The sequence below is a fragment of the Capsicum annuum genome, chromosome 6, assembly GCF_002878395.1.
Source record: "Capsicum annuum cultivar UCD-10X-F1 chromosome 6, UCD10Xv1.1, whole genome shotgun sequence".
Lineage (NCBI taxonomy): Eukaryota > Viridiplantae > Streptophyta > Magnoliopsida > Solanales > Solanaceae > Capsicum > Capsicum annuum.
The window spans coordinates 190,460,659-190,472,349 of record NC_061116.1 but is presented as its reverse complement, the minus strand read 5'-3'; the positions used below and the strand labels follow the sequence as shown (position 1 = coordinate 190,472,349).

Below are 11,691 nucleotides of genomic sequence, written 5' to 3'. Positions count from 1 at the left end.
TACCTCTTATTCAGCCGAGGACTACGCCAAACTCTATATTAGAGAGTTGGTCAGATTACACGGTGTTCTATTATTTATCATCTCAGATAGAGGTACATAATTCACCTCTTACTTTTGGAAAGAGTTCTAAAAAGGGTCTTAGTACCCAAGTTTATCTCAGTACTGCCTTTAATCCTCAAACAGATGGTCAAGTAGAGAGGACTATTCAAACTCTTGAAGATATGCTAAGGGCATGTGCAGTTGATTTCAAGGGAAGCTGGGATGACCACTTGCCTCTGATTGAGTTTGCATACAACAATAACTATTATTCCAGTATTCAGATGGCTCCATTCGAAGCTCTCTATAGTAGGAGGTATTCGAAGTTAGTGAGGCCTCAGTCATCGATCCTGACTTGGTATTCGACGCCTTAAAGAAAGTTCAGTTGATCGGAGAGAGACTTCGGGCTGCTTAAAGCCGACAGAAGTCTTATGCAGATATTTGTAGAAAGGATCTCGAGTTCAACGTCAATAACTATATTTATCTCAAAATCTCTCCCATGAAGGGAGTGAAGAGGTTTGGCAAGAAAGGAAAACTTAGTCCCCGCTATGTTGGTCCCTTCAGGATTCTCAGTCGCTTCGGCAAGGTAGCTTATGAGCTTGAATTGCCTTCAAATCTAGCCTCAGTTCATCCGGTCTTCCATGTCTCCTTGCTCAAGAAGTACATAGGTGACCTAGCAGTTGTAGTCCCTATTCAAAACATTGATGTTCAGGACAGTCTCTCTTAGGAAGAGATTCCAGTCAAAATTTTAGACTATCAAATTCGTAGGCTGAGGAACAAAGAAGTCCCTCTAGTCAAAGTTCTTTGGTAAAATCAGTCCGTTGAGAAAGCTAATTGGGAAGAAGAAGCAGACATGCGTACTAAGTACCCTCACCTTTTCTCCGCCAACCCAGATCAAGCTCAAGGTAACAGTCCTCTTAAAGCTTATTCAGTTTCACGTTCAGCATTCAATATAACTTGATATTTTATTTTCATGTTCCATCACAAATTTGATATCAAGTACCATTGCATATTTATCCATGCATAAATGTATCAGTCCAGTAAATAATCATGCATCAGATATGCATTCTCATTGTGAGAACCTCAGTCATGCATTCATGAATCAGTTACACATGCATCAGATATGCATGTTCAGTATAACACGTTCAATTTATCAGTCATAAGATCATGCTCCAGCTACTCATGTTCGTATTATTGTTTCCCCTCTCAGTCAGTTCCATTTGAGGATGAATGTTCTCAAGGGGGAGATATTGTAATACCTGTGCCTTTTTCCTAGCTAGAAATCATTTCGAAGATGCTAGGACTTACTTTGAAATGTAAACCTATCTTTGTACACATGGTATTTTTGATATTTTCACTTTCTATCACGTGGAAAATTGAGTTAGCTTTCCAACGGTACCAATTTTGGCCAAATCCGACATCAGACGAGAAAGTTATGAATGTTTTACTTGGAACTGTTGGAAACACTCAGGTATGACGGCCAAGTTGACGGACCGCCACATAAGTGACGGACCACCACTTTGACTATCACAGCCAAGACAGTTGAGCCACGTACTGGATAAGAACTGACGGACGAGTTGATGGACCGTCAAAGTTGTGACGGACCGTCATCCAGGCCGTCAACTCTTATCCAGTGAACCCCATTTCTAGTCCACGTCTGACGGGCTAAGTGACGGACCGTCAAGTGTTTGATGGACTGTCAGTCGGACTGGTACACGCCATGTTCAGTTTATTTTCAGGTCGTTTTAACAGGGATATTTAGGTAACTTACCACTCTCCTATATATACCAGATGACTCCGAATTCAGCCATTTTGCTCATTATTATTTCACAAACAAAAACTAGGGTTTCTCTTTAAATTCAATCTCCAATAAAAAGACCCAATCCTCTTCAAGAATCAAAGGATTTCAAACCCTTCAAGTTTAAAAACGTCAAGAACCCTGAGTCAGGCATGCGTAGTGTTCATCCACGGATTCCTTTTGTCCGTGGAGTTCAAGAATCAATCTTTGAATACCAAATCATAAATGTTTTGTGGTGATATGATTGTATTCATGTTGGTTGTTGTTGTTTGTGCTATAGAGTAGTAATTTGATGAATTTTCATGAAGGTTATGATCATGTAGTTAGAACCCATGAATTGGGGTAGTTTAATATGGTAAAATTCATGAACACACCTATGCCTTAAAGAATGCATGCAAGGTGTTTGATAAAATGCTTAGAATGCTAGAAATTTCATGTTTTCATGGTCCCATATTATCTACATGACAGGTCCAGGTTAATTAGATAATTCAATATGAATTCCATGTCATTGTTTTGTTGCTATTGTTGTGGTATGAAGCATTTATGAAAATGAAGTGATATAATATGTACATGATATATATATATATATATATCCCATGCACTCCCTACCATACACAAGATGTTGAAAACTACATGTGGTATATTATCCCTTACTTATGATATTATGAATTGTGAACTCCAATCTTGTGATCAAGTCATGTCATGTGTGTCAGTTTTCTTCCATCGAGTCCTGGGGGTACTCGTACCCAAAAAATATAGTTGTGTGCCAAGAGCCAAGTCACGTTACCCCGATAATCTCAGTCAAGCCATGATCTATAGAACTCAGTCAGTCATGTGACTCAGGAAAGCTCCGAAATCTCATGATCTCCGCAAAATCTTAGATAGTAGTGCTATTCTGTCAATCAACAGAATTCAGTTACTCAGTCCATGTACAGTCAGTTAAATCATGTTCAGTCTTTTCAGATGGGAGTAGAAGTTAGCACCGAGTGAACCCAAGGATGGGAGCTCACCTGCCAGTTTAGGGTGTGATTCTTAGCAGTCATCCTTGTGTTCCAGAACTACGTAGCCAGCGTAGGTTGAGACATATTAACCTGTCAGACTAGGGTTGATGAGATGGCTTAACCTGTCAGTTTAGGGTTCCCACCGTTCTCATTTGAGTACCTGCACTCAGTCAAATTCAGTTATAGTACAAAACTCAGATAGTTTCATCAGACCCAGGACTGTCAGACACAGTCACCCATGTTGATAGAACCATAGTTTCAGTCATGTCAGAAATCAGTAAATCATACATTAGCGTACAGATCCACTATTACGTATTTATGTTTCCAGTTATTATATATGTATGTTTGCACTCTCACGTTTATATTAGTCGGTCAGTTAGCATTGCTCATGCATGTAAACCCTTTTTATTTAGTCTATCTCACTCGTATACTCAGTACTCCAGTTGTACTAATGTATTTGCACTATGGTGCTTTCTCCTCATGTTACACTATAGGTTCAGAAACACGAGTTCTAAACCAGCAGTAGCAGTCGCATTCCAGTATACAGAGTTGCAGTGAGTCCTCTTCATTCGAGGACGATATGATTTGATTTATTCATATATTATTTCAGTTAGCTATCAGTTTACGGAGTTAGTTGGAGACATGTTCCTTTAACTCCTTATTCAGAGAGTGTTTAGAGGCTTTCAGATACAGTTCAGATTTAGTTCAGTTTTGATTCAGACTTCAGTTATCTTGGGTATTTTTCACCCACATGGATGTTATAATTATTTCAGTTGAACCTTAGGGTCTATTGCTTATGTTTTCCGTATATTACATGTATGTTATGCAATGTACAGGTACAGATATCAGTTATGGGTTAGCTTGTGGTCCCTCGGGGAAATGAGCACCGTGTAGCGTTCCGGTTCAGAAAATCGAGGTGTTACAGTAGGTGTTGCTACTATCTTCATTAAGAGTCTTAGTGTTCACCAAACACTTTGGTTTTTAGTCATTATAGTAGTGTATGTCACACTATCTATCATTTACATTCTTATCATCTTTGTAACGTTTTTGTATCTTGTATTGTAAGCCGTTTGTATTGTTATTGTTCTTCACATTGTTATGTTCATCTTATGCTTCATATATTGTTGTTAATCATAGTTTGGTTCGCTGGTTTTTGGTGTCAAAACACCTTGTTACCTCGTCTTCTGGTTGTTATTTGTGAATCCGAGTGTGGTCTCCACTTGGTCCACGGGTTGTTGTGACTTTGTGGATTGTTTGGAGTATGCATTTTGTGCCTTCCTTGTTAGTTTGGTATCAAAATAGTTATTCCGGGATAATTAATCCTGAGATTAGTTATTTCCGGAATAATTATCCCAAGATTATTTAGGATAACTTATCCCGCCATACATATGAGATAATTTATTCCATCACTATGGTGTAAATGGTGGGATAAGTTATTCCGGCATTGACTAATACCACCAACAAAAAATGAGATAAAATGATCCTTCATTTTATTCGGGACTACTTATTTCTTATACCTCACATCAAACGACCCCTCATAGTATATGGTATTTTGTCGATTTCAATTTATGTACCTCACTTTTTTAGTCATTTTTTTTAAAAAGGACATAGTTCTTTATTTAGTAATAATTAAACTTTATAATATGTATTTTATCTTTAACGAAATAATTTATAATTACATAAATAAAATTATTTTAGACTACAAGTTTCAAAAATATTTTTTTCTTAAAATTTATGTCAAGTCAAACTAACTTATATAAATTGGAACGAATGGAGTATATATTAAATTTTTTGATATTCGATATTTATAAATAACACATCAAACATCATACCCAAATATATAGTTACATAAATAGTTTGTATATATCACTAGAATATTAACAAATATATAATCTACTATGTAGTCTTTAGAATTTTGACTACTCAATCTTGATTATATATGTTATTGATTAACAAAAGGAGTTGTTTTTACTTTTTTTGAACATATATTTCTACGTATATAATGTGCTAGTATGTTATAGTTGAGACGTTTTTTTGAAAAGTTAAAGTCATCAATACTATGTTATACCAGTATATATTATCAAACTTGAATAAAGCATAATTATTAATTCATTATATTATAAATATCAAAATTAAAATTTAAAATATCAAACTACACCCAATTTGACATGATAATAATATAATCTGATCGAAATTTTAAATAGTGTACCGATCATACTACTTCGAAGTTCCAAGTCGATAGTAAAGTGCACGACACATATTCTCTCACGCAAAATTAAAATTTTAGTGTCACTTAATTGTAGTTAATTAAGTATTATATTACTGCTACAAATGTGTTACCTCAATTTATATGATAACGTTACTTTGGCCCCATAAGTTTGTCAACTTGTCAATCATTTCCCTTCCTTCACTTTCTACACAACTCTATAAACCTAATAATAACGAGTAAGTGGAAAAACCCTAGCACAACTTCCACTTGGCTTAATTGTTCTACTAGCTCACTCTCGAAGAAATAATCGTTCAACGTCGCCACCAAAAATGGCGGCTATGATGGTAAGTCCAGTTCTTCCATTTATTTGATTATACAAAGAAATGCGAGAAATTTAGGCTACATTTTTATTGCATTTCTGCTCCTGGGAAATATGTGATCTACCATTAATAACAAATAGGGAGCTGTTTAGATTTCTCACTATGTGAAGTGTAAGTTGTGGATCCAGATATTGTTATGGAAATAGGTGCTAGTTTAGTGTGTGTGCAAACAAACTTAAATACACGTAGAGAAGTCACCCATGGTTGTAAATAAACAAAAGATCTTACTTTTTTTGGTTGAGACAACTGAAATTGCAATTGTTTCTAAATTTTGTTCTAAGTAAATTCAGATTAATGTGGTAAATTCGATGCTGTGAGAGTTAAAAAAGTGTATTGGTGGAGGTTTTGTGCTACATGTTTAAGGTTGGACGTTTTTGAATATGGAGACATCAGAATACGCATTGTTTAGAATGTGCAGACTTCTGTTGCCAGGTTTTTAAACTGTCAGGAGTTGTTTGGTATAAGGTACAAGGTATAGTAGTCCCGGGATAAAATGCAGGATTATTTTATCCGGCGTTTGGTTAGAGGCATTAGTTAGTCCTGAGATTATTTATTCCGCCATTTATACCATAGTGATACCATAGTGATGAGATAAGTTATCCACTATACATGGTGGAATAACTAATACCGGGATAACTTGTTAACATCCCCTTACTAATTTGTCTTATAAGCTATGTTGCTCGGACTCTTCAAAAATATCCACTGATCCGTGTCGGATACTCCAAAGATAGTGTATTTTTGAAGGATCCGACACGGGTGTGGTAACGTTATTGGAGAGTCCGAGCAAGATAGCGTAGAAGACAATTTTTATTGCTACTGGAATGAAATGGGTCCAAGTAGAACAGAATGAATATAGAGAATTCTTTAGCCAACTCCAACTAATTTGAAAATGAGGCACATTGATTGATTTATTTGCTATACGTATGTGGTAATGGTGTATTTCGTTTGGATATTGTTGTTCCCCTTTTTTTAAATCATCATTTTCTGATTTGGTGTTGTGGCTTTTAAAATAACAGCAACCTCAGATCATATTGCTGAAGGAAGGGACAGACACGTCTCAAGGAAAGGCACAATTAGTAAGCAACATAAATGCATGTATGGCTGTGGCTGATGTGGTGCGTACCACCCTTGGACCTAGGGGTATGGACAAGCTGATCCACGATGATAAAGGAAACACGACTATTTCGAATGATGGTGCCACTATAATGAAGCTTCTAGACATAATTCATCCTGCAGCAAAAATACTTGTTGACATTGCCAAGTCCCAAGACTCTGAGGTATGCTGTACATTACTGCCTCACGGCTTATGCTTTTTGTTGCTTTAACATTTGAAAAGTGTAATGCTACGATTCTGCAAATTCGATTTCTGTGCTTTAGCTTCAAAGATAATAAGATGGTGCTCATAGGTCGGACCATATTTGCAGTTGAAACTTATAAGCTTGGGAAGTTTTTTTCTTATCCCCTCCAGTCGTTTTTCACTATTAGTGCCGTGTTGTACTTGTCTGCAGGTTGGTGATGGAACCACTACAGTTGTTCTGCTTGCAGGAGAATTTTTAAAGGAGGCCAAGCCGTTTGTTGAAGAGGGTGTCCACCCTCAAAATCTTATTCGTAGTTATCGAACCGCTTCAAATATGGTAGATATTCCTCCTCGCGGTTGCTTTCCACTTTGTCTTACCCATTTGTTTCTATTCACTGCCTCAGGAGGGTGCATATGGTCTGTCATCATAGTTTATTGAGTAATTTGATATTGATATGTAGGCAATCGAGAAGGTAAAAGAATTGGCTGTTAGCATAGAGGGAAAAAGTTTGGAAGAAAAGAAAAGTCTTCTTGCGAAGTGTGCTGCTACTACTCTTTCATCAAAGCTCATTGGAGGGGAAAAGGAATTCTTTGCATCCATGGTTGTGGATGCCGTTCTTGCAATCGGAAATGATGATAGGCTGAACATGATTGGAATTAAGAAGGTATACAATCTTGTAACTGAATTTTTGGTTTGTCTTTTATGAGGTTGTGGTTGCTTAATTTTGAACTCTTGGCCTCAGCCTTTAGGGGTCAAATAGTTAACTGGTACTTTCATGAAGTGTGAGTACATAGAGCATTTTTAGAGTTTATATTGATATGAGTATCCATCAGTATATTGGAGCCCAATAAAGTTATGTTTCTGCCTTTCGCTTTTGACTGCTATGGAAAAAGGATGAAAGATCTGCAATATTCTACAAATATGGTTGTAGCCCAGAATGCATTAGTGGATATCAGCATATTAGAGCACTATACTAGAGAATATCATTGAGTCTTAACTTATTTAGCAAGAAAGTCAAAAAAGGTTCACCAATAAAAAAATAAAGTGGAAAAAGGTTAACAATGTTGCTATCTTGCACTGCTTTTCATAATGTTCAAATTGGTCTAGTATAATATGTGCGTCATCTGTTATTCATCTTGGAAGAAACTTATTAGCAGCTAAGCAACATAGATAAGGTAAAAGCATCTTCCATTGTTCGTAACCAGAATCTACTCAAGGATAGAAGAAACTTACTAGCAGCTAAGCAACATAGATCAGGTAAAAGCTTGTTCCATTGTTCGTAACTAGAATCTACTCAAGGATAGAAGATATTCTTGTCGTGTTCATCTTCAACAAAAAAGAAACATATTTGATGTTCAGCTGCTGCAAATTGTGGAAACTTTAAGAGCTCTAGTCTCTGAAGATACCTTCAGTAGATAACCAATATGGTGAATTGAATATATCGCTTGATATTTGGTCTGTCATATAGATCCTGATTGCCACAGATTCCTTAGCATTTTGTGACTAAGATGAGAAAGGTATTGTAATGTGTTTTATAAGAGCTCACTTAAAGTGTTACTCCACCTAAGTTTGTCTTATTCCTTTTTCAAAGAGAGTTTGTATTATTCATGAAGGGAAAAGAAATTTCTAGACCTAAAAATAGATTCTAACAAATTTGTATTTTTGGTGTATTCCTCTTTGTACCATCTTTGGTACCCGTTTAATAAAATCTTTACCTTATCAAAAAAGAATGTCTTATTCAGTCAATGAGGTTGATTTATGTGGACCACCTTCTTTTGCTGAGGTTTAATGTGTTTATGTTTCCTAGTATTCAAATGTGTAGAAAGTGACATGGGTTTTTCCTTGATAAACTATTATTGGTTGATATGAATTTTAGTGAAGTCCATACAAGTGGATGCATTGATATGTGTTAAGGTATGGAAGATGAGAGTCTGATATGTTCATTGAGGAAATTGAAGATAGACCTCTGAGCCAATGAAGACCATATTATGCTGTTGGGTTACAGCCTAATTAGAGACTTCAGAAAATTTTACTATTGGCTCTATGAGCTTATCTAATATATCTGACCTTTTCTTTTGCTCCCTTTTGTATGTGTAGGTCCCTGGAGGTACTATGCGGGATTCCTTCCTTGTAGATGGTGTTGCCTTTAAGAAGACATTTTCCTATGCTGGTTTTGAACAGCAACCAAAGAAGTTTGTAAACCCCAAGATACTTTTACTGAACATAGAGTTGGAGCTAAAATCAGAAAAGGAAAACGCAGAGATAAGGTAGTATGTGTTGGACATACATTTGATTTTATCTAAGAATTAACTCTGTCATTTCTCCAATTTAATATTTTCTTTCATAAGTTGCACTGTTCTGAAGGTGCTTACTCTACCTAATCATCTTTTGTATATAGGCTCTCAGATCCAGCTCAATATCAGTCAATTGTTGATGCAGAGTGGAATATCATTTATGACAAGTTGGATAAATGTGTAAAGAGTGGTGCCAAAGTTGTTTTGTCTCGACTTGCTATTGGTGATCTGGCCACACAGGTTAGCTACAAACTTGCTTTATAGTCTATTGCCTTGGTTCATGATCATATCTTCACATGGACTCTTTGGAAAACTAGAATTAGAGAGATAGGAAGTAGGCACTAAATGTTGTAGCCTTATCTTTTGGGGAGATATTGTCATGCCGATTTTTCTCGAGTCATGGTAATTTATTCTGTCATGTCAAATATGTTTTAAAATGTCATAATATACATAACGAAGTTAAATTTCTTAGATGTGCTTCCCTCTTCATCCTTCTTTTTTGGAACTCATAGTGCCTCTTTCACCCTCTTATTTTGGTTGGAGACGGAGGTGTCAGTAACTTGACAAACAAACCAGATGATCTATCCTAGTCTTAGGAATTTACAGAATTTCTGTGAGGGAAAGTAGAAACTATAGTTTCCCCATCTGGTTTTCCTTTTCTTATCCAAAAGAAACTGTAGTCTCTCCATTTAGTGTCTTTCCGTTTAATTGGTTGTAAAATTCTTTTACTTCGGTGAAGTTTTGATGTGAGAAAGGGGTTTTGCCTTGGTGTGTAGTTATGAACTCTAAGTTTTTGACCTCACTTGTTCTCCTGCTGTTTTGCTGCAAAGAGATGTAAAAGAAGAGTTTACTTAAATACTGCCATCATCTTATTAAGGCAACATTTCTGCCAGTGTCTTCTTGCTGACATTCCTCTGTGCTTCAGGAGATTGTTGTGAAGAATATGACTGATATTCTTTATGTCTTTTGTGTGTCCAGTATTTTGCAGACCGAGATATATTTTGTGCTGGTCGTGTCTCTGAAGAGGATCTGCAACGGGTAGCAGCTGCCGCTGGGGGAACTGTACAGACAACTGTGAACAATGTTATTGATGAGGTTTTGTGCTTTCCCCTGTTATCCATAATTATAATTTTACTGGGACAGCTGTAACACCTTCTGTAACATGGTTAAATTATAGTATTAGATTTTGGTCAATATTTCTTTAACCAACTGGATTATTACCTAGGTTCTCGGCTCTTGTGAGATTTTTGAGGAGAAGCAAGTTGGAAACGAGAGATTCAATATATTCAGTGGATGTCCCTCGGGCAAGACCGCCACTATAGTTCTTCGTGGTGGAGCAGATCAGGTTTTTGATCACTTCAGCTATGGATACAACTATTATTCGATTCTTGGTCCTAATTTTTTTTTCAATGGTCTATACAGTTCATTGAGGAAGCTGAGAGAAGCTTGCATGATGCTATAATGATTGTTAGAAGGGCTGTGAAAAACTCTACGGTCGTTCCTGGAGGTGGTGCTATAGATGTAAGCACATTCTACAACCTCCAGAGAAGATTTCTTTATGATAGTAGTTATACCTTATTGATTGATAATATCCTTGGATGCAGATGGAAATAAGCCGTTTCTTGAGGCAACATGCTCGATCAATTCAAGGGAAATCTCAGCTCTTTATAAACTCTTATGCCAAAGCTCTTGAGGTAGGGATTCTTCTTTTATTTTTGCTTTAACAGAGAGTATTTGTTATTTTTCCTAGAATTAGCTCAATGTATACTGATGTTGTCACGTCTGGTATTTGTATGTGTTATTTGAATGTACTGGTAAATGTCTTGAATTTTCGCCCTCTAATGTACTTCACTTCCGTGATAACGTGATAGCTTTGTCAAGTTACCTTGGAGACTGGAGAAGAGATGCACCACTGATATCGTTAAGACAGTGGAAAACTAGATTCTAGTGGTCCTTTTCATCAGAAAGAAATTTTAAGGATAGACTGGTATATGATAGAAGCCCTGATGATAAGAGATAGATTCTAGTTGTCCTCTCAGTCAGAAATATATTAGTATAAGATTCATTTTCAGACTGGAGGCATAGAAACCCTGACAATGTGAGCATGTAAAAGATTCCTTTTTTCTGTGGTCCACGAGTGAGGGTAATTATGGACAGTGCACGTTGGATGTAGAGAGCTGTTTTATTTTATTATCCATCCTTACCACTTCTATTTACTCTTGGAGGATTTTTTTTAAAGTATGGTAATGTTGTTGAACTCATGCTTCCATGAACGGAAACGGCTCTCTCTCTCTCCTCTCTTGAGATCTACTCTCTCTCTCTCTCCTCTCTCCTTACCCTCTCTCCACCTCCAGCGCACCGGCTCCCGGTCCCCGGCGCCGTCGCTGACCTTCGGCGCCGACCCGATCCGGCCGCCGGCTCCGACCTCCGGTCGCCGGCGCTGACCGACCGCCGGCCACGACCTCCGGTCGCCGGCGCTGACCGACCGCCGGCCACGACCTCCGGTCGCCGGCCCTCTCTCTCTCTCCCTACCCTCTCTCCATCGCTAGCGCACCGGTCCCCGGCGCCGTCGCTGACCTGCGGCGCCGACCCGACCCGACCGCCGGCTCCGACCTCCGGCGCTGACCCGACCCGACCTCCGGTCGCCGTCCCCCGGCGCTGACCCGACCCCCCCG

At 37.7% G+C, this 11,691-nt stretch overlaps 1 protein-coding gene across 2 annotated transcripts in view; it reads left to right on the top strand.

Moving 5' to 3' along the window:
• The first annotated feature begins 5,188 nt into the window (after positions 1-5,188).
• LOC107854463 (T-complex protein 1 subunit eta) overlaps positions 5,189-11,691 on the top strand; it is a 13,477-nt gene continuing 6,974 nt past the window's right edge. The window contains exons 1-10 of one of the 2 annotated variants that reach the window (XM_016699473.2): positions 5,189-5,388; positions 6,441-6,701; positions 6,933-7,058; positions 7,183-7,386; positions 8,820-8,989; positions 9,121-9,256; positions 9,995-10,111; positions 10,242-10,361; positions 10,439-10,537; positions 10,621-10,710. In XM_016699473.2, coding sequence (XP_016554959.1) covers positions 5,374-5,388; positions 6,441-6,701; positions 6,933-7,058; positions 7,183-7,386; positions 8,820-8,989; positions 9,121-9,256; positions 9,995-10,111; positions 10,242-10,361; positions 10,439-10,537; positions 10,621-10,710 — 1,338 coding nt within the window. In that variant the 5' untranslated portion in view covers positions 5,189-5,373. The remainder of the gene's footprint in view (positions 5,389-6,440; positions 6,702-6,932; positions 7,059-7,182; positions 7,387-8,819; positions 8,990-9,120; positions 9,257-9,994; positions 10,112-10,241; positions 10,362-10,438; positions 10,538-10,620; positions 10,711-11,691) is intronic. The other variant, XM_047413630.1, reaches the window with a different exon arrangement.